We start from the raw sequence: 23864 nt of genomic DNA, 5'->3' as shown, positions 1-23864 counted from the left end.
TGGTCTGCCCAGAAAAGTAGTGGCAGTGGAGAGGTGGATAGAATTACATTGGAATTAGAGAGGTATCCTGATATATTGGATATAGAGGGGTATGGGGATATTGCAGGACTTGTGGAGAGTTGTAGGTAGCTTGCGGATGGGTGATGGTATCGGGTGTTGGTGTGGCACAGGCACGATGGCTCGGATGGCCTCCTCCTGTGCCAAAGTTCCTTGTTTGTCTATTTTTGCTCTGAACAAAGGGTCAACACTCAAAGAGTCAGCTGAATCTGATTTACTCTGATGGTTCACATACTCTTATCGGTGTTTGGTTGATAAAAATCCATAATTCCCAATACCGCACTCCAAAAGCAAATTCCAGGCAGGTACTTCGGTACTTCGTAAAGCCAGCTCTTTGTTACCTCCGACACAAAAGGTGAAGGAGGTTATGTTTTCACCCCTGTCTGTCTGTCTGTCTGTTCATGTACAGGATAACTCAAAAAGTTGTGGACGGATTCGGCCGAAACTTGGCGGACAGGTTGGGTGTGCGACCACGACGAATTGATTAGATTTTGGTGAAGATCCTAATCAGGATCCGACTACTAGAATTTTAAAGTGATTCTTCACCATTGAGAGAGAGGGCTCAAAAACGATATAAGGCAAGATATCTCAAAAATGTATTGGGCCAGATATGTTCTCGTGGGTCAGGCTTTACGGGGCAGAGGTGTGTGCTCTACCAAGTGCCCTTCTAGTTAAGATGTGAGAAACAAGTTTGGGAACAAACCAATTAGTTCATCCTGCAAAATCAATTAATGCATATCCTTAGCTGGAGCAGTTTGTCCAATCACCAAAAAACTCCACAAGCACCACCATGTTTGAGAATGCTTCACACACACACACACACACACACACACACACACACACACACACACACACACACACACACACACACACACACACACACACACACACACACACACACACACACACACACACACACACACACACACCTTAAAATCGTCAACCAAAATGGCATCCTCATATAATGGGATATCTACATAATGGATGTACAAAACCGGTAGAAATCCGAACCCTCCACCCACCTCCAAAAAACCTCCTCTACTTTCTTCATTCCCTTTCCTTCCATACCTTTTCACCCACTCATGCAACTCTCTATCTCTACCTCCACTCCCCCTCATCTTTACTCTTATTCCTTCATAATTCACCTCTTCTCTTTGATCCTCATCCCCTTCTCATTTTTCTTTTGTTACACTCTCTCTTCACCTCCACCTGCATTTTGATTATGAGTATATGTAAGTGGACTCTGACTGTATCACCTTTCAGTGTCAGTAGCTTCCCACTCCTCTACAATTATGTTAAATTGTGATGGGGGTAGTGGGGCAGGCAGGGAGGGAGGGTATGTGGAAGAACAATGGTCTTTAACCACTCTTAAGCACTCCAGCTCTTTAGACTTGCATGAGCAAGGAGGACGAAGCAAAATCAGAGTTAATGGTGGATTGAGTTAGGCAGCTGACAATCAGGGCTGTGTCAGCAGTTGAAATAGGAAATGACTCCCGCTACATCGAACATTATCACATCCAAGGTCAGAGAAGATCAAGATCATCACATTGCAACACGACTATCACATGTGTCGACACACTGGCGCTCCAATAATGCCAGAGTAGGTCATTTGCATGTGTAATCAAGAAAACCAAATTGATGAAACAGGTCACCTGCTTAGCTGCTGTTGTTCAGATAAATAAATCAATGCTGATATGACATGATTATGATTTATGAGAATTTATTTATTCATATGCAGCCATGGTTGCTTGGCTGTATCGTTTTTTTTTTGGGGGGGGGGACAGCTAGCCACTGATGCAATGCCCCCATTACGAGTAAGCGGGTACTCATTTCACCGACCTCAGAAGGATGACAGGCTGAGTGAACTCACCTGGTGTTAATTCAATGGATAAAACAGGAGATTGAACTCAAGACCATAAGATGTTAAGCCAACACTAGGCTTATTTATGAGAATGATGCTGTGATTAAATATTTTGCCACTTTCATAATCGGTTCAATCTGTGTTCTCGAGGACAGGGACTTCGCGATCATCAGCGAGAGAAACAAGTGTCATCAAATGAACGGCACTTGTGTTTTATCAGAATGGATTTATTTTCACTTTCATTAATGAAGCAAAAAGTAGAACAAAAGATGTTACATCAAGGGCATCTCATTACATGCAAAGAAAGCAGAGGAGCCTTAAACAGGTTTTCCTGCGATTTTAACCATGATTGTCCATTTCACAAGGGCTGGAAATAAATGATCTACAATTCCAAACTGGCAAATATAAATGTGACAAAGGTCATTTTTATAATCTCCTGTTTTAACCTCCTTCCACCCACCCCCCTGTCTGTTAAGTGAATCCTAACCAATTGTGTTCAAGTACACTACAGCACTTCAAACAAGTGATTCCTCAAAGAGCCTTTTAGTTATCAGGTTACAAGAGGTCCTCCTACATCGAGCTATCGACATACAACATTCAAAATAAAAAGGGGAAAATCAAGAAGAAAAGAAAATAGATCGTAAGATAATTGTGGGGGGCAGCAGGGTGAGGGGTGGCTTTTAAACAACTTACCTTCTCTCCCTGGAAGGCAAACCCAACTGAAGGAAATATCAGATTATTCCAAAAAGCCCGCAACACGTGTGTGTCCACTCTCAGGGAGAACCAGAAAACAACATCTGTCCAATCTCGAGATTGAATGATCAAACTTGTCTCTTTCTTGAAAGATCTAGTGGCACCTTAAGTCTACCTGTGGAGTATGCTCTCTTTGTCCCTTTCGTCACTTCAAATGGCACTGCAGCCGACTCTGCTGACCGTCTCACTTCTGCGTCCCGAAGCCCTCCTTCCATGTACCCACCATACCCAATTGCATCCATTGCTTCTCGACTGTCTTTGCACCTGAGAATATAGAGAAGGTTGCGGCAATCCTCGACTCTGATCGATTCTGCAACTGGACTGGATGGCATCAGCTCACGTGCCCTAAAAACCTGCTCTTGCACATCACTTCTTTGTCATTTTCACCAAATGATTTGCTTCGATCATCTGCCATCTGCTTCAAAATCAACTAACATCACCGTGTTATATAAACAAGATGGAAAAACGGATCCCCTTAACTACAGACCAATCAAATGACTTGCACTCATCAGCAAGATCATGGAATCCATCATCAGAGTTGACATAAAAAACTTCCTTTTCTTTAACGACATCATCTCAGATCATCAATTCAGATTCACACAGGTCAGTCTACCTTGGGCATGCTACTTCTACTCACCAAACAATAGATGGAGGCCTAAATGCCAGAAAAGACATCAGGGCGGTCTCCCGAGACATGTCTCGAGCTTTCGATAGAGTCTAGCACCCCACCTTGCTCTTTAAACTCTGACTATGGCGTCCAAAGTCAGCTTCACACATGGCTTGCTGACTTCTACTCTCAAATACCAAAGGAGGAGTCTGTGACTGGGCATCCTCGAGCATGCAAAGTCCTTCCTTGACAAACCTGAACTCTTATTCACCTCCAAAGCATTCATCCACAGCTTGATGGAGTACTGTTACCCCCTTTACACTGGTGCCCCTGCCTCACACCTTCCTCAGCTCGACACTGTCAAAAGCAAGGACTTTAAGATGATTGGACTCTCCAAGATCAATAGCTGAGTGTATGGGCCAACCACTTTCACATCACAAATAGGCTGGTGGTCTCTGTGTGTTCTCCTGCCCCCTTTCTGTTCTTGCGCCCTCTGCTCTTTCTGTGCTTTGTTCTCTCCCCTCCCCACCCCACAGGTTTCTGCAAAGCGCACATGGTCCACCAGTAAACCCTTCTGGTGAAACTCCCAAAATCTAGAATCACTGCTCACGTCTACTCAGTGTTTCTCTTTTCTCCTGCCTCTGGAACCAACTTCCACAGTCTCTTCAATCTCATTCTTCCATCCAGGGCTTCAAGACAGCTGTTCAACATCATCTAAGATCATGATCTTTTCTACCACCATTAACACGCTCCAAACCCAACTCTTTCCAAATTTTCAGTTTTTTCTTCCTGAGAGTTTGTTTCTGTATCCATATTGCACACCCCATGAGTCCATCTATTCCCCTCATTATTTCCAACATCCCTTGTCTGTCTGCATCTATTTTCTCCTTCGGCCCTCTGTTGGCATTTCCCCCTTCTCTTTCTGTTGTTCTGTTATGTCCTGATCTATTCTACAGTATGTTCTAGCTTCTCCACCATCCTTGACTTTGTGTTGAAAAAATAATAAAAATGTTTCATAGTTTACAAAGAGAAGTCTGATTTTTGTATATACAGATATGGAAGAAAATGAAATTGAGGTTTATGGATTTTAAGATAATTATTTTTATGCACGATTTGAGGCGCGTAGTGGAGCTGCGTGTGCACACATGCATGCACACACGACTGTGAGATGAGACGAACACAGCCACTGGGATTGGAGGAAGTGCCATCACTTCCCAGGGTATGTTGGGTAGCAGCAACGCCACGACAATGGCACCGTTTTTCTCGCCACACTCAAGCAGGGCATTTTCTAAGAAGGAATTTCAATCTCCCCCATGGATGCCAACCTATGGTGATTGTCTGTGCTCTTAACCTTTTAAATGCTGAACATCAAGCAAGGAAGCAGCAGGTACCATTTTTAATGAAGCAGATAGCAAAATTATACAATAACAAATGCAATATGATTAAAACCATCCACCAGTGATAATGATGTTACACTATCTCATGGAGTCATTAATTTTGCACACAAAGTTAGTGCAAGCAACCAAAACACAAAGTATAAATGGTAGTCTATGTGGCTGAGAGATTTAATTCTGCTTTAACCACAGTGGCTAACAACAAAATTATTTCAGTGTGAAATAATCGTTTATAATATTCAGGGAAAAGGTTGAAAATGATGATCAAATCATGAGCTTGTCAGATTCCGAAAAACATTCCTTTACGATAATATCGCCTCATCATCCAATCTAATAAACCAGCGTTCCTGCTCTGAAATCAGACATACAATGTTCACCGACACAGATACGTCATTTAACACTGATACGAGTTTTGAAAAAAGCTGATTTGGACTATTTAAGGAAGTGAAATACAAAGTTGGGTGCATTCTTTGGTGTTCCCATCGAATCACTTTCCTCACATGACTCAAGGTTCAAACACACGTTCCAGTCTCCTTCATGTTGTTTATTTATGTAAAAAAAAAAATGCATTGACATCTCCTAATGTCCATTATTTTATACATATATATACTTGAGATAAAACTGCAATGAAGGAAAAAAACAAAAAATTCAATAAAAAACAAAATGAAAGTTACAGCTTTGACCCACAGGCTGCATACAAAGGTCGTACAATTACACAACAAACTAAGGCTGATGGTATTAACTGCACAAAAATTTGGTTACTGGTAAAATATGTATCAATGTACAGTTTATAAACAGTCTTTCAACACCATTCGTGTTATTATACAAATGCATGTATTATATATGATGCCTTCATGGTGAAGTTTTTAACCAGGAGGTGGTGATACTGCACTATTTGTTCTGTTTATTTACTTTTATCTTTTAAGTGGGACAAGTTTCACCAGAGTTTTGGTGATCAACGGAAAGACTGTGTTACAAGAATACGTGTCGGAATTAAAACAATGACAACAAATAATTTGTGCCTTTTCTGAAGCTATAAAAGTGGCAAAGTTCATATAAACATAGAACCACGACTGCAACAGCTTGGTTTGAAAATAAAGAAATAACACTCGCACAAATTCACACAAACACACGATTTCTTTGTGTGGATATTAATTATTAATAATAAAATCATCACTACGAGCAGGCATGCATTGCACTGATGTGTTACAAAATTACTTTCTTTCGCACACAGTAAAAGAGCAGGATATGGTACAGCATGCCGGCATGTAAATGACATGAAATGCATAACGTTAACCATGGACAATCATTCACTAAGGGTTGTGTATGTACAATTAGTTAATTGTAAATATTTATTTTCAACAATTATCAAAGGTGAAATTTCGATTTCAAAACCAACATATATATATATATATATATATATATATATATATATATATATATATATATATATATATATATATATATATATATATATATATATATATATATATATACACATATACAGGGTGAGTCAGAAGTAGTGCCAGATTTCTGTGAGTTGATTGTTTGTTTGCCATTTGTATTACAGTGTACAAGAAGGTAGAAATAAATGAATGACATGTTTATCTAACCATTTATTCAAGAAAAAATTACGGAACTGTACCAAGCTGTTTTACTTGCAATTTTCAAAGTGCCCTCCCTCGTGATCAATGCACAATTGCAGCTGAGCAGGCACAGAGCGGCGCACACGTCTGCAGAGTTCGATATCAATTTCCTCAAACTTTGCAGTGATTTGAGCCTTCAATTCCCGAATAGTACGAGGCTTTTCACGATAAACAAGATCTTTCATGAGCCCCCAAAGAAAGAAATCTGGAGGTGTAAGGTCTGGGGAGCGTGCCGGCCACTCGATCGGACCGCAGCGGCCGATCCACTTTCTGGGAAAGTTTTAATCAAGCCACTGATGAACATAACGTCCATAATGAGGTGGAACTCCATCATGCTGGAAATAACAGTCCTGATCTTGTACCCTGGGTCAAAAGAAGCTTTGCAGCATATCCAGGTAAATTTCTGCAGTGACAGATCCCTCAAATAAAAAGGGTCAAATTATCCCTTATGGAGATATGGCTGCCCAAACTGTTACTCCAGGTAAATTTACCTCCTTCTCAACTGTCACTCTTGGGTTATTCGCAGCCCAGTAGACACAATTCTGTCTGTTAATTGTGCCATTGAGCTCAATTTGGTGCAAATTCAGTAACTTTCCAAACTCGCAGCAATAATCTGCAAAACAAAATCAAAAATAAATAAATTACAAAAATTAATAATCTGCAAGACAATTATTAACAACATGACTTCCCAGAAAGAATCTGACAGGTGAAAAAACAGAAATAGGGCGCTACTTTTGACCCTCCCTGTATATCATATATATGTATATATATCATTATATATATATATATATATATATATATATATATATATATATATATATATATATATATATCATATATACATAATATATATATATATATATATATATATATATATATATATATATATATATATATATATATATATTTCTCATACATTTCCAAACCTAAATCCTAAATTACCCGTTTTTGTGTATTATACTAATAATTACCCGATCATGTTGTGCAACGTTGACCGAGACCCTCACCTTTTTTTTTCTTCTGCCCTCACTTTTTCACCTTTATTTACTTTTAAATTCGTTTTCTTTGCAACTGCTTGAGCGATTAACACAAAATTTTAAAGATAGGAGCACCTACCCATGAAGATTTCAAAAAGAAAGTTGCATGATGATTGGAGGGAAAATGCAGCTGGCATTCCAAAAAGGCTTGAGTTTCAGGGTGTTTCACACATCAGTAAAAAAAAAACCGGCCTTGAGCGTGCTTCGCTCGGCCAAATTATATTTGTATCCCATCATGTTTTCCAATTTTTTTCCTCTTATATTTCGCTTTTTATGGACATGGAGTACAGTTTATTTTAAAAATCGTTCCTCTTCATGAGATTGCTGTAAATGAAAACCTACATTTTATTGTGATGGAACACAAACCCAACTACTGCCAGACCCTGGCATTCACGGGGAACACGTTCCTGAAAAATGCCACGAATGTCAGGGCATTGTTTCATTCAGAAAAAGAGGGATAGGTTCCCGGAAATTCGTCATTCATCCGGGAAAATAAAAAAAAAATCCCATGAAAAACCACGAAAGAAACTTAAATACGCAAAGCCCAGGGCCACAAATGTAGAAGCAGGTCACATTTTATGCACCGCTAGTAGCAGAACCACGAATGTCGGGGTCTGACAGTATATTAGTAACACTGTGGAGGCTATTTCTTGAGCCTTTGTGCTTGCAAAAGTAATCAAAAGAAGTAAACGTTTGTATTCATAAAAAATTCAGATGAGACTTTCAAATATTAAGAACTATGATGTTTAAATTAAAAACAAATAAACACATATGGACTTGATTCCTAAGCCTTTTGGGTTTCCAGAATTTCTTAATTCTTGTTTTTAATTGTAGGAGCATACCCCTTAACATACCCTGAGCTGAAAGTCAATTGTCAAAAGTACAATGTGCAAATTTAAATGATAGACAGATAAAGCCATGACAGCACACCTTGTGCCAAGTCTGACAGGGCCAGAAATTGGTCACTTCTCATTATCTGAAGTCTGGTTGGGTGGTTCAGTGATGTTCCCATATCCATTGGTATATTCGACCAGGTGGTTGTCACAACCCAAGTTCTCATGCTTGCGCGGTGGAAAGGAGTTAATGCATTCCAGTTTGGTATTATCGAGACAGCATACACGGTGGTGGTGTGTCCATAACCTCGTAAGCACAACAGATATCACCAAAAGAACCAGCATAGATAGGCCCAACAACATGAGAGGCGAGGAGCAGTCCTTGTCCGACTGGATTCTGGCATTGTTACCTATGGGGCAACAGGGGAAAGCAAACAAAAGGAAGTTTCATCAATCTCCACGACTTTGTGTTTTCATTTATTTCTTGTGGTAGATGTATCTGCTGCATACCACCGAGGATTGAGAGAAAAAGATGGGAAAAAATAACATTCAACACATCTACACAAAACCCACAAAGAAATCAACAACTTCATCTGACAATTAATTTGAAATTTGTCACTGGCTTTGACACAAACACAAATTTTTATTATGGATCCCAGACATCAAAAAGTTTTATAAACCCAACAAACAGTTTCAAACAGAGCACCTCACCACCATAAGAGCATTTAAATAGCATCAGATGTGGCAATAAATGTGAACTAGCCGGGAGGCGACGATGGTTCGCGGGTATTATTGAACAATGCCACGATAGGTACAATTGAGTTCGTGGAAGCTTTTGAGGAAGCCCTACCGTAAAAACCTATCTCTTCCATCAAAATTGACCAAATCAAATGGGATTTTTTATATGTTGTACTTATGGACATTACACAACTTCTAGGAAATGAACTTGCGAGAAAAAAAATCGACAAAAAAAATAAAAAGTTCAAGTGGGTGTGGCTCCGCCCACAAGGGGCGTGGGACGCCCCTCATAAGAAAAGACACAACTAGACCATGATATCTAGCTTGTGTCCAAGTTTCATCAGGATCGCATCAAACGTCACGGAGCTATGCTCTGGAGAGAGTCACAAACAGACAGACAGACAGACACACACACAGACACAACGAAAATAGTGGTCACTGCTGGCGCCCGCGAACCAATGGTTACTCTCAGCTTACCGGCTCGATGACAGAAGAGGCCATTTGCATTTTTTCCTCCTCCATCCCTATCCCATTTAGAATCCCGTGCGGGCACGGGTCACCTACTAGAAATCTAACTTCACCGCTCAAATGAAACCACGATCAAAAGTTCGAGTTACAAATGCTGACACGACATCAAGAGAGGAAAAGAAAAAGAACGGCTTCATCAATAATTAATTTAACGAAACATTTTAAGGCCAATAGTGGCATCTTGTTCACAAGTTGGAAGATGTGGGTTTTTTTGGTTATTTTTTTTAAACTTCAGGTAGGTGTGTGAATCAGCGACTGAGATTATACACCGCCCATGAATAATTTGTGGTTATATATATTTTTTCACTTCCTGTAGGAGTGCACCACCAGTGTGCACAACAAAAATGCACTTAACTGGAAATTGCGTGAATATAGATATTTGTAAATCTCCGCACACACTGGCTGGACCAAAAAGCTATCAAATGAGGTTTCATTCTGGATTATACGTGCTGTGTTTTCGATGCTTACTTCGTCTTAATCATATTGAATTTAAAACAAGAAATAACGGCATTCCGGCCAATCGACCATCTTGTGTTGGGTCTCCCCTTCGGTGGGGAGAGGAGAGGAGCTTGGCTTGCACCTACAAGGTGATTCTCAATCAGGAATCAAACCACTTGTATTTAAATATTTATTTTCCAAATGCAGATTTGTAAGTAACATACAAATGATCCACAGTCTCCATGGGACTACACTGTTCTGTTCTTGCGTATGGCGGCTTGGCTGCAAGGTGGCTATCATTTCTTGGCAGCGTGGCTGTGCTGCTGATGCAGTGCCCCTCCATGGGTACACTGGGACTCATTTTGCTGATCTCAGAAGGATGACAGGCTGAGTCAACCCCAGCTGGTTAATTCAGCAGCGAATGGGGCTCGAACTCAGGAAAGACCCGAGGAGCCCAAGCCAGCCACCCGAGCCACTGGCCAACCCCAGGCAGGACTACAGTGTGTATAAGGAGTGGTCGCAGGCTCCTGCATGACCTTAAACAAGGAAATGAGGAGGACATTTGGCCCATCATTGTCGTGCTGCAATCCTGAGTTAAGTGTAATAGTGCAAATAAATCTCGATTAACATCGGTAAGGGACATAAGTGCAACTAAAATCTCAATTTAGAATGGTAAATCTTGAACCAATGGTGGGGTTTCCTGTTTAGATAATTGTGGACACAATCAATAACACATCCTGCAAAATGTACAATAAGTGGAAAAGCTGCTCTGCCTGTGAAGCAAATCTGTATTTTTATTTTTAAGAACAATGTCAAGGCTCGTATAAGAGCTAAAACAGAGAAAATATATCAAGGGGACACAGGAGGCAAGAGGGACAGGAGAGGGAAGCACAAAACAGTGGGGAACAGAGAGATTAGATCTGTGGAAGGGAGAGGAATGGGGAGAGAACATGGGGAAAACAAGATGGACACTACAGGGACTTTCAGGAAGGAAAGCAGGAAATATGAAGGAGGTGGGTTTGGGGTGGATTCATGGGGGGAGAGAAGAGATGGTTGTGAACAGCTATTTTGAAGACCTGGAGGGAAGAGAGGGATTGAAGAGAGTGTGGGAGTTTCTTCCAAAGGTGGAAAAAAAGAGGAATGAAAGAGTGAAGGTGAGCAGTGATTCTTGATTTTGGTAGTTTAACCAGAAGAGGGTTACTGGCGGACCTTGAACGCCTTGCGGAAATACAACACGAGTGGGACAGATAGCAGACAGAGCAGGAAGGGGGGGGGCAAGGATGGAGAGGAGATGGGCGAAGAAAGAAAGACCACAGACCTGCCTGTGGTGGTAGAATGAGAGACCCAAAGACTCAGCTTCATTGCGGGAGATACCAATGATCTTAAATACCTTGGCTTCCACAGCGTGAAGCCGAGAAGGGTGAGAGGCGGGAGCACCAACCCAGAGGGGAGAGCAGTACTCCATCAGGCTGTGGATGAAAACTTTGTATGTGTTCAGGGGCTCAGGTGTGTCAAGGAAGGACTTTGCACGATGGAGGAAGCCCAGTCGGTGACTGGCGTTGGAGGCCATCTTGGAAATATGGCTTTTCCAGGATAGATCATAGCAGATAGTGAAGCCAAAAAGTTTCAAAAAAGCATTGTAAATAAAGAAAGACAAGAGTTAAAATTGCTTTGCAGTACATGTCCCCAAATGATGTGTGATATTTTCTCTGTTCAAAAAGGGTGTAATCGTGAAACTCGAACTTCTTCTGTAACTTATCATAATAAAGCCATGTACCACGTTTCAGATGAATATGTTGGAGGGTATGGGGGAAAAACGTCTTAAAAACCACAGGTGGGACGGACAGATGGACGGATGGAGAGTAAACCTATAGTCTTCTCCAGCGAAACTGGAATGGAACTAAAAACAGGAATATATACCATTTGATTGGAATGAATTTCCACAAAGGCAGAATGGTCTGGAGTTGACAGCAATTACTTTGTTGATCCCTCATCATCTGACAGTGATCATGGCAGTGATGGGAATGATAATGAAGAAATTCCTGATATCCCAAGTGTTGATGAAGGAAACATTGATACCGAAGATACCAACACAACTGAGTCAAATGAGGATGGTGGTGAGGAAGAGGATGCCGATGGAGACCATCTGACCATCAATGCAGTAATACCGTGACGAATATCAGGAAGACCACAAACTGCGTCACCTATCAGGCTGCAGAAATCGCAAAAAGTTGAAAACTTTTCATGTGGTTGTGGTGAGTCCAAACAAGGCAGGTGCATCAAGTCTTTCATTGCAGACTTTAAATAGTAAAATCAAAGGAATATGGTTGTGATGACAGAAAAGGAGAAAGACTTGATTCTTCTCGCCAAGATCAGCTCCACAATCAATCGGTCAGACATGACAACAATCTCAAAATGAAAGCAGCAGCACAAACGATGCCATCAGGGGACCATATTCCTTGTTGAGAGAAAAAGGACATGGATTATGTATCAAGTCTTTATTTTCTCCACTTTTTCCTCCACCCTCCTTCTATCCCTCTCAACTGTACCCTCTGTTTCATGTCTTAAAATATAAAAAATACCTTTTCCCTCACATTATATCCCACGTAACCACATGACTTCGTGTACCGACTCTTCGTTCTCCTATTCTTCTGCCGACCTACCTTCTACTTTTGCTGCCCCACATTCACCATACAGTGTCACGCTTTTTAGATCCTCGTGGAGGATCTCTAAGTCTTACTCACGTTGTTGTTCTTCATCTTCTTCTTGTGGACTTTTTTGTTTCACAGCCTACAGTTTTCATCGAAATTTCCTGAAACTTGGCATATATATGTAAAAATACCCCGCGCAGACAGTAACCATCTCCGATTTTGAAAATTCCTCCAAGAAAAAAAAGTTATGATGTCAAAATATCTCCGCTAATGGAAATCGCCGAAAAAATTATCTCCGAAACTAGGCAAGCTTTTTGAATTCTGTTTGTGGGAATCGAACAGGGCATTAGCAGAGATAAATTACCGCACATATGATACATCACTATGACGTCATATCAATTTTTATGACGTCATTCCTATTTTTTGACATTTTTTGTTTCACAACCCAGAGTTTTCATCGGATCTTCGTGAAACTTGCCATGTATATGCAGAAAGCCCACGCGCAGGCAGTAACCATCTCCGATTTTGGAAATTCTTCCAAGAAAAAAAGTTGTCATAATATCGCCGCTAATGGAAATCGCCGATACCATTATCTCCGAAACTAGGCAAGCTGTTTGAATTTTGTTTGTGGGAATCAAGTCGGGCATTAGCACAGATACTTTATCGCAAACCTGATACATCACAATGACGTCATATTCGTTTTTATGACGTCATCATTAAGAGGACGAGGATCTTAGCTCATTTGAGCTTGTTTTAAGTCAGCGATGCAATTAAAGACATTACATGAGGGATGCAATAAAGGAGAATGAAGAGAATGGAGGAAAAAAAACGTTGTAACAGTTGGACGTTTTAGACACGGGATGAAGGAAAGGTCTAATTGAAAACAGTGTTTTGAAGAAGAAAAAGAGTAACGAATTATGATACAATACAAGAACCACAGGTGTGAAGAGGAAGTTGGAATATTTTACGAGACCGTTTTTTTTTATTTTTTTTTATCTTTTGATAAAGATTACGTAAGATTAGGAAAAGGAAAGGTTGAAGAAAAATTGTGAAGGTGTATGGTGAATTTGGATCGGAAAACACAGAAGGAAGCTGGTCGTTCGACGAAAGTTACAGGAATAAGAAGAGGGGGTTGAGAAACACGTGGTTATGGGAGGTGTAACGTGAGAGGTTAAAATAATTAAAAAAATAAATTTAAGGTTAGGTGCGGTTAGGTTAAGGGAAGCTTGAAGAAACAAGCTCAAATGCGCTAAGATCTTTGTCCTCTTCATGATAACGTCAGAAAAACGAATATGACATCATTGTGATGTATCAGGTTTGTGATAAATTACACTGAACAACAAATTTCAAATTTTTTTTTTTACTGGAGATGTGTAAAGTGATTAAGACTAATTTGGGTACGCTGATTTCAAAAATCATAACCGTTTTGCTGTATCACGTCAGGATTTTCAGGAACAGAAATATTCCCATTGCCTAGAAGTCAGGATTTCAATGAAATTTACATATGTCTTTAACATGTCTATTTCGTACAATTGTTGTTAACTTGTGTTATATTTCTTTCTTTCAGATAAAGATGAGTAGGCGTTCCTGTACCAATCATCCTGACAACTTCTGTTATGTCTGTGGTCGGTATACCAAAAAAGATCAACAGCGAAGAATATCTACAGCAGTGAAAATGAAGGCCGCCTACTTTCACTACTTCGGGTGTAAGGTGGGGGACCAAGAACAGAGCTGGGCACCACACATCTGCTGCACAAGCTGTCACACAACCTTGACTCAGTGGTTGGTGGGCAAGCGCGCGAGCATGCCATTTGCGGTGCCCATGATATGGCGTGAGCCGCAGAATCATCATGATGATTGTTATTTCTGCTGCACAAGCATCGCCGGCTTCAACAAGAAGAATAAAGGTCACATCAAGTATGCTGACTGCGTCTCTGCTCGTAAACCTGTGCCTCATGATGACGAGAACCCCGTTCCAACACCTCCAGCTGATCAGAACATAGCTGTAAGCAGTGGTGAAGAGGATGGTGATGATGAACCTTTTGAACCCGACACTCAAGAATCACACCTTCTGAACCAGGGAGACTTAAATGATCTTGTAAGAGATCTCTCGCTGTCAAAGGCGAAGGCAGAGCTGCTTGGATCAAGGCTGCAGCAGTGGAATCTACTTGAACCTAACACCAAGATATCCTTGTTCAGAGCACGTCACAGAGACATGGCTGAGTTCTTTGAGATGGAAGACACGATGACATTCTGCAGTGACATCAACGGTCTGTTGAAAGAACTTGGGTGTGATCACGATCCTGCAGACTGGCGCCTCTTCATCGACTCGGGGAAGAACAGCTTGAAGGCTGTTTTGCTCCACAATGGCAACGAGAAACCATCAGTCCCACTGGCTCACGCGTTCGGCATGACAGAGACCTATGAGACTATGCGGCAGCTGCTTGATTCCATCAAGTACAATGACTTCAACTGGCACATCTGCGGAGACTTGAAAGTGGTGGCGCTGTTGTTAGGGCTGCAGTCAGGCTACACGAAATACATGTGCTTCCTTTGTCTCTGGGATAGCAGAGACGACAAGAATCACTGGACGAAGAAAGATTGGGAAGAGCGAAAAGAGCATGTACCTGGTCGACACAACGTGAAGCATGTCGCCCTTGTCGACCCAGCCAAGGTTTTCCTTCCACCACTCCACATGAAGCTCGGCTTGATGAAAAGTTTTGTACGGGCAATGGATCTGAATGGGCGTGGGTTTTTATACCTCAAGGAAAAGTTTGGCAACACCTTGTCGGAGGCCAAGATCAAGGCTGGTGTCTTTGTTGGACCGCAAATCCGACAGATTATGAAGGACGAAACTTTTCCGACAACTCTAAACCCCAAAGAGCTGGCAGCGTGGAGGAGCTTCAAAGCTGTGACGGACAACTTCTTGGGGAACGAGCGCGCGGCCAACTATGAAGAAATAGTGCAGCAGCTGCTGGAGTCCTGCAGGAAACTTGGCTCCAGGATGTCCCTGAAAATCCATTTCCTACACCAGCACCTGAACTTCTTCCCTGACAACTTGGGAGCAGTCTCGGACGAGCACGGCGAGCGATTCCACCAAGAGATTTCACTCATGGAGACGCGTTACCAAGGGCGGCACAACCCGAACATGATGGCTGATTTCTGCTGGTTCCTGCATCGTGAAACTGACACAGAGCAGCACAAACGCAAAGCCAAATGCCTAAAGCATTTTTAATTACATTCTAGTGGAGTTTTTCTGTAATTTCTATAATTTTGAAGCATTCATGATGAAATAAATGAATAAATGAATTTTTGTAAATTTCATTGAAATCCTGACTTCTAGGCAATGGGAATATTTCTGTTACTGAAAATCCTGACGTGATACAGCAAAACGGTTATGATTTTTGAAATCAGCGTACCCAAATTAGTCTAAATCACTTTACACATCTCCAGTAAAAAAATTTTGTTGTTCAGTGTTATCTGTGCTAATGCCCGGTTTGATTCCCGCAAACAAAATTCAAACAGCTTGCCTGGTTTCGGAGATAATGGTATATGCGATTTCCATTAGCGGCGATATTATGACGTCAACTTTTTTTCTCGGAAGAATTTCCAAAATCGGTGATGGTTACTGTCTGCGCGTGGGCTTTCTGCATCTACATGGCAAGTTTCACGAAGATCCGATGAAAACTCTGGGTTGTGAAACAAAAAATGTCAAAAAATAGGAATGACGTCATAAAAATTGATTTGACGTCATAGTGATGTATCATATGTGCGGTAATTAATCTCTGCTAATTCCCTGTTCGATTCCCACAAACAGAATTCAAAAAGCTTGCCTAGTTTCAGAGATAATTTTTTAGGCGATTTCCATTAGCGGAGATATTTTGACGTCATAACCTTTTTTTCTAGGAGGAATTTTCAAAATCGGAGATGGTTACTGTCTGTGCAGGGTATTTTTACATATATACGCCACGTTTCAGGAAGTTTGGATGAAAACTGTAGGCTGTGAAACAAAAAAGTCCATAAGAAGAAGATGAAGAACAACAACGTGGGTTAGACTTAGAGATCCTCCACGAGGATCTAAAAATTTAAATCCCAGTTTGCAATGCACGTTCATGTTCATTAATCATCCTTCTCTTCCAACTTCAGTGACAATTCACCCCACCTTCTTAGATCTACCACCTCCTCCGAACCCCTCACACCTGTTATCCCCTCTCCTTACCCCTCCCATCTTTCCCCTTATCCTACCTCCGCTCTTGACACTTCTTCACTGTCTTCTGCTTCAATCTCAGCTCTTCTGCTGTTGTCCCAAAGTGTGTGGTGTTCTGTGAGCTCCATTCTAACCTAACAGATATCTCACTCTCTCTCTCAATCAGTACACTCATCACCACAAACATGCCCCTTCTTTCCTCTCATCACACCTCATCCTCATCTCAACCCCTCAAAACTTGCAACTCCCCCCTGCCCACTCCCTTCTTCACCATACCTCCACCAAGTCTCATTCTTCCCCTCTCCCCACCTTTCCCATCATCCTCCTGCACCTTGGCCGTGTCTGCTCTCATTGTCTCCCCTCCCTCTCAAAGCAACCTTCACACTCTTCCCCCTTCAAGCTTCCCTCTCATCTTTCTCCCTCAACTCTCCACTCTCACCCTTCACCCTCCAAACTTCTCCTTGCTCCCCCTTTCCAAAGTTGCCCCCTTCACATCCACAAAGCTGCCTCCTTCCTCCACCCTCTCTCTTCCATCTAAACACTCCACCTCCTCCAATCTTCAACTCCCCTCTGCTCCCTCTTTTATTACTCCCCACTGTACCTCAACTCATCACCACTGAGCCTTTTCTCATCATCCGGCCCTCTCCCCTTACTCTTCTGCAATCCCCCACACTCTTTCAACAACTCTCCTTACCTCCTCTCTCGTCCTGCACTCCCCCTCCCCTCCCCTTCACCCAAAACCTCCTCTTCTCCCTCTTCCTAAAGAGTGTGGACCTCAAACATCAGGGTCCTTCGCTCAAACCTGACAGACCTTCCCATACAGGTTGCCACTGACAAACCAGACATAATCTGCTTAACAGAAAGTTTTTTTCCTTCAAGACATCTCTGACTACCTAGTATCTCTCCCTGGTTACTCCCTCCTCCGGTATGACAGGCATGAGCCTCGTTCTGGTGGAGGTGTTGCTCTCTTCATCAAAAATTCTAGTCCTCACTCTCCATGCACTGCTCTCTCTCCCCCCACACCCCCAGGAATACCTCTGGCTACAGCTTCTGCTCCACTCCCACCTCATGTTTAGATGTGCGCTGTACCATCCACCAAACAGTGATGACTCCATTTACACCTCTCTCCGAAAACATGGACCAACTTCTATCCTCTCATCCCAACTCTCTCTTCCTCATATGTGGTGACTTCAATCGTCATCATACCAGTTGGCTAGGTGTGGGTACCTCTCTCACCAGCCATGGCACTTCAGCAAAAGACTTATGTGACTCATTGGGACGAACCAATCTGTCAACTTCCCTACCCGGATCTCAAACAACGGTACTCCATCTCTTCTGGATCTGATTTTGACCAATAACCCTGAAAATATCTGCTGTTCTGCCTCCATTCCAATCGGTTCATCTGACCACGTCCTTGTCAAGGCAGACATCTCTCTGGTTGTTATTGGTGAACCACCTCAGCAACATCGAGTCTGGCATTTCACACAGGCCGACTGGCAGGGACTTCAAGCAGCCATCAACCTTGGAGAATGGTCTCCCATCTCTACTTTCTACAACAACAACTCGTCCTGGGAATTCTTTCACAGAAATTTGCTCTCCCTCATGCACAGATGTATCCCATTTCATCTTCAGTTGTCCTACCCTTCGTCCCAGACATGGTACTGAAGCTTGTGGTGAGGTAGGTGTCCTGAAACTACTTGCCTTCACCTAAAGGAAGGCAAATCCAAACTGAAGGCAATCTCAGTTCCTTCCAAAAACCTTGTAAAAAGTGTGTCTACCCTCAGGAGAGCCAGAAATCAACATCTTTCTAATCTCAAGTCTGAACTCTCAAACCTGTCTCCCTCCTCCAAATCCTGGTGGCATCTCGTTATGTCTGTTTCTGGTGTATGTTCCCCCTTCACCCCTTCCCTCACCTCAAATGGCCGCACAGCTGACTGCACGTGAAAAGTCCGAATGCCTAAACCACAGGTTTGCTTCTAAATCTTGTGTCCGAAACCCATCGCTTTCTGTACCCACCTTACCCAGTCACACCCAGATGTTCCTGGACCCTGTGTCCTTTTCTCCCAACAATGTGGAGATTTTGCTGTCAAACATCAACTCAGATTCTGCAACCGGTCCAGACGGCATCAGCCCATGTGTCCTAAAAACCTGCTCCTCTGCTCTTGCTCACCCTCTCTCTATTATCTCTCTCTCTCTCTCTCTCTCTCTCTCTCTCTCTCTCTCTCTCTCTCTCTCTCTCTCTCTCTCTCTCTCTCTCGCTCTCTCTCTGTTCTATTCACCCTCTCATTTGCTCAAGGTCATCCGCCATCTGCTTGGAAATCAGAAAACATGACCGTTTTGCACAAAAATGGTGCAAAAACAAATCCCTGCAACTACAGACCAATCAGCCTTCTCCCAATCATCAGCAAGGTTATGTAATTTATCATCACTTCAGACATTAAATCCTTCCTCTTCTCCAATAGCTTGATTTCTGATCATCAATTTGGATTCAGACCAGCTTACCCTACCCTGAATATGCTGCTTCTGCTCTCCCAACAATGGATGGAGGTCCTCAATGCCAGACAGGAAATCAGAGCCATATCCCTGGATATATCACGTGCTTTTGATAAGGTCTGGCACCCCGCCTTACTCACTAATCTCTCTTCCTATGGTATCCAAGGACATCTCCATTCATGGTTCATAGACTTCCTCTCCTGTCGTAGCCATCATGTGGCCCTTAATGGAGTTCTCTCATCCCCTCTTCCAGTCCAGGCTGGAGTTCCTTATGGCAGCGTTCTGGGCCTTGTTCTTTTTCTGGTTTTCATCAATGATCTCTCGGACTCTGGAAAATCTTCTTTATCTTTTTGCTGATGACTCCACCCTCTGCCGTACCATCTGTCATCCCTCAGATTGGCAAGCAGCAGCCTCTTCACTCTCTACAGATCTGGATAAAATCACAAGCTGGTCCAACATGTGTTACATGTCTTGCAATCCGAACAAATCTCACACTCTCACTTTGTCTCTCCGAAAGGATGGTTTGGACCCCCCCCCCAACTCCCAATCTACTTTCTCAACAATCCTCTTGAAGAAGTCCTTTCATTCAAGCTTCTGGGTCTCACTATCTGCCATGATCTCCACTGGGAAAACCACTTTTCCACGCCAGCCTTCAAAGCCAGTCGCCGACGGCATTCTCTGTCATGCAAAGTCCTTCCTTGACACACCTGAGCTCCTGACTACATACAAAGCTTTTGTCCTCAGCCTAATGGAGCACTGCTCTCAACTCTGGGCTGGTTCTCCCGCCTCTCACCTTTCTCGGCTTCATGCTGTGGAAACCAAGGCATTGAGGATCATTGGTATCTCCTGAAATAAAGCTGAGTCTTTGGGTCTCACTCTCTCACCGCAGGCAGGTTGGTGGTCTTTTTGTCTTCCACCGTCTCTTCCTCCCCCCCCCCCTTCTGCCTGAGATATGTCTACCCCATATTTCCACAGAGCGCTCAAGGTTTGCCAGCAATCCCCTTCTGGTAAAAATACCAGAATAAACAATCTCTGCTCACCTTCACTCTCTAATTCCTTTTCTTTCCCACCTTTGGAACAAACTACCACACCCTCTTCAATCCCAGTCTTCCCTCCAGATCTTCAAAACAGCTGTTCACCACCATCTCTTATCTTCCTCCATCTTAAACCACAATCTTTTCTACCCCTGTTAATCCACCCAAAACCCACCTCCTTCAAATTCCCTGCTTTCCTTTCCTCAAAGTCCCTGTCGTCTCAGGACCTGAAAGTCCCTGTAGTGTCCATCTTGTTTACCCCGTGTTCCCCGCCTCATCCCTCTCCCTTCCACAGATCTCCTCATGTCTCTGTTCCCCACTGTTTTTTCCTTTCCTCTCCCAACCCTCTTGTCTCCTGCTCCCCTTTGTTGTATGTTCTGTGTGTTCACTCTCATAAGAGCCTCGACAGTGTATTAAAAAAAAAATGGTGGGAAGGTTCAAATTTTTCCACAAGTTTAGGGTTATTCATTTTATTGAGAGATCGTTATTCTGTTAGTCAGCTACATTTGTAATCACAACGCATACGGTAACTTATTTAGAACTGGAACGGCACTCGGTAGAGCGCACACCGCGCCACGTTGAACACTTTACGTTTTCTATCCCACTGATAGGCCGGATCCGGATCCAGATCTTCCCCAAAATCTAATCAATTCATCCTCGCCACATGTTCGCCACCAAACATATTCACCAAGTTTCGTCCGAATCTGTCCATAACTTTCTGAGATATGCAGTTCACAGACAAACAGACAGACAAGCAGGGGTGAAAGCACAACCTCTGTCCACGTTCAGTGGCGGAGGTAAAAGCAAGTCAGGAATTTTTTGTCTTTATGCCTTGATGTAAAAATTAAATCTGCTCTTGGGTATTCTACACGAGGGTTCATGTGACAGTATTGCTTTAAACTTTAAAGCTTAGTTTCTACGGATTTAGGTGATGTTGACCAATTATTTTTGCGACTTTTGGCTCATTTTGTCATTGCAGGTCACTCGCTGTTCCTAAACTTCGACATAAATTGCTTGATGCTGTTCCTTTATCAAACCTTGCACAATGTGAGTGTTAAATTCCTCCATCTGTACAATGAAACACGTTTTCCCAGTGGTATTTACTGACATAGATATACAGAATAATGTACACTATAACAAAGTAGGATATGTACCCTCATCTTTCATAAAAAAAACAGGAGGCCATTTGGCTCATCCTGCCTGTGATTTAGACCTTGGCAAGAAGATGGTTGAGAACCATCCCTGGACAGGTCACCACTCCATCGTTGGGTTCTATCGGTTATGGCAGGAATTTAGCCAAGGACAAGGCACACAGTGGCCTACTTTTCAAAAAGTACCACGGGATAATGAATGTCCACCAACAATAAGTACCGGAAGTTGGAACTCCAATGCAACCCATCGTCCAATGGATGGAGTACTCATTGATGCAATGGCCTGCCTGTGAATAATTACCAGGTTAACAGTTTGCAATCAGTTCAGGGATCAAACCAGGACTAGACAAATCAAAGGAAATATGAGCTATACCTCCAGCCCCAGATCTCAGCTGTTGTGCAATTATCTGAATGCACAACTGCACAGTCAAAACTCAAAAGATTCAATTGTCCATCCAGAGATAATCACCTTGCAGGTGTTACATACATAGAATACATTACAAGAAACTAAAACGAATGCACATAAACTACACTGAGCAAATATGATGCTTAACGTAATAAATAAGAATAATAATAATAATAATTTTTGTACCTTCGATGCCAGTAATAGGTTCACACGTTGTTTCCACAGAATGTTTGAGCAATCTCCTGCGAACATGCGATTTCTCTTACAATTAAAACAGCATGTACAATCATGTATTTCAAAGTGTACATGAGCAAACTTCAATGAATGTATACTAGCATGCTCATCAGTAATCACTGTGCAACATCAGAGCTTAGCTAACCTGTCTGCTTCAAATATTATGCAATGAGTGCTATTCCAGGTACAGTGTGGGTCTTTCACACAAAGGGAGCAGCTGCTGTAGGCCTGACAATAGACCACTGGCACCTGGGCCACACCTTCCGCTGAACTCACATACAGCATGCCCTGCATTCATTCACACACAGGTTGGTTTGTTTGGACACGCTAGGCCAGTACATTTAAATATTTTGCTTTGGGTGACAAGATTAGTGCTGTGCTTGCTTGCAAACTCAGCAGCACCGTGTACCATAAGTACAAAACACGAGATCAAATTGTGTAGTCATCAAGTGGTCATGTTGGTACCTTGCTAGAAGCCAAGAGAATATTCTTAATGGATGAGTTGAACAAGTTAATTTTGCTGCTCACATATGTTCCATTGTCTCTCAGCACTACCTTGTGAAGAACACCTTTGTCTGTGTGGGAGGGGGTGGGAAGAGAGAAAAGGAAATTGATTTTTTTTTTTGTATGCAATGTCAATGGTCATGGAAGAGCTATGATTATTAGTAATCACCTTCCTCTTTGGGATTTGGTAGCATCTCAGACGAGAGAGTTCATATAACACAATACCCTGTGCAGTTCAAGTACCATAGAACGTTCGACATCCGCAGACCCGGCGTATTCGCGATTTATAAAATGTGATCTACTTCTACTTTCACACCCATTGTGCTTCAGCTATTCACGTTTTTTGCAGGCGCATAAACCATCAACTCCCACCAGCCACGCCCAAAAAGCAGCTATACGTGCTCATAAACCAACCCCCACCACCATCCACCAAAAACAATGGTCACACCACCTACCCCTCCTCCATCTAACCACAACCCCCTGGATGGCTACTTATGTGCAGCGTGTCCTGGGTCTCATTCTTTCTTCTCATCCCGCTGCCTTGACATGCGAACTGTAACACTAACCCTAACCCACGTCCCCTTCAGCGCCCTCGCCTGCACCCCTTTTGGTGCACAACTAATCAGCACCCTCACCTGCGTCCTCTTTAGAGGAGTTCGCTGGATTCTAACTCATCATCAAAAGTTTTGGTGTATCTTAAATAGAAATTGGAAACGGTACGTGCTGTTGCTGTTTTATTATTTGAAAGCATTTTTAATGAAACAGTAATCACGTACATTCGTGTTCGTAATATTGTAAAATTTTCTGATACGGATCACGAAATGCTCGGAACCTATCCCCCTTTTTCCCACTGAAACAATGCCCCAACATTCGCGGATTCGACATTCACGGCATTTTTCAGAAACGTATCTTCCGCGAATGTTGCTGTCTCACTGTACATAACATACTTCAATTTAAATAAAATAATGATTTCAAAGATTGTTTAAAAAAACAATCCAGAAGTTTAGCATGCCTGAAGCAGTCATATACACCACTCTTATACATTCTAATAAGCCTGGTGTTGGCTGAGTGGTTAGGGTGGCCTCATGGGATCCTAGGGTCCTGAGTTCAAGCTCCGTTGGCCGCTGAATTAATACACCAGGGGGTTAACTCAGCCTGCCATCCTTTCGAGGTCGGCGAAATGAGTGCCAGTGTGTACTGGGAGAGGAGCACTGCATCAGCGACACACAGTTGCGCTTCCAAGAAATGATAGCTACCCCGGCAGCTAAGCTGCCATACGCAAGAAGAAGTAT

General features: G+C 42.5%; 1 protein-coding gene across 3 annotated transcripts in view; it reads right to left on the bottom strand.

Annotated features, from left to right (window-relative positions):
* Positions 1 to 4655: 4655 nt before the first annotated feature.
* LOC147030660 (semaphorin-4D-like) overlaps positions 4656 to 23864 on the bottom strand; it is a 185151-nt gene continuing 165942 nt past the window's right edge. For all 3 annotated transcript variants that reach the window (XM_085874889.1, XM_085874888.1, XM_085874887.1), the window contains 5 exons: positions 22534 to 22643; positions 22214 to 22356; positions 22021 to 22076; positions 8286 to 8598; positions 4656 to 6931 (listed from right to left, as the gene is read on the bottom strand). In XM_085874889.1, coding sequence (XP_085731015.1) covers positions 8318 to 8598; positions 22021 to 22076; positions 22214 to 22356; positions 22534 to 22643 — 590 coding nt within the window. In that variant the 3' untranslated portion in view covers positions 4656 to 6931; positions 8286 to 8317. The remainder of the gene's footprint in view (positions 6932 to 8285; positions 8599 to 22020; positions 22077 to 22213; positions 22357 to 22533; positions 22644 to 23864) is intronic.

The sequence above is a fragment of the Eptatretus burgeri genome, chromosome 3 (genome assembly GCF_056783735.1).
Source record: "Eptatretus burgeri isolate ZD-2024b chromosome 3, Ebu_testis_v1, whole genome shotgun sequence".
NCBI lineage: Eukaryota > Metazoa > Chordata > Myxini > Myxiniformes > Myxinidae > Eptatretus > Eptatretus burgeri.
Note: the sequence above shows the minus strand (reverse complement) of the source record. Positions and strands in the feature narration are given on the sequence as shown.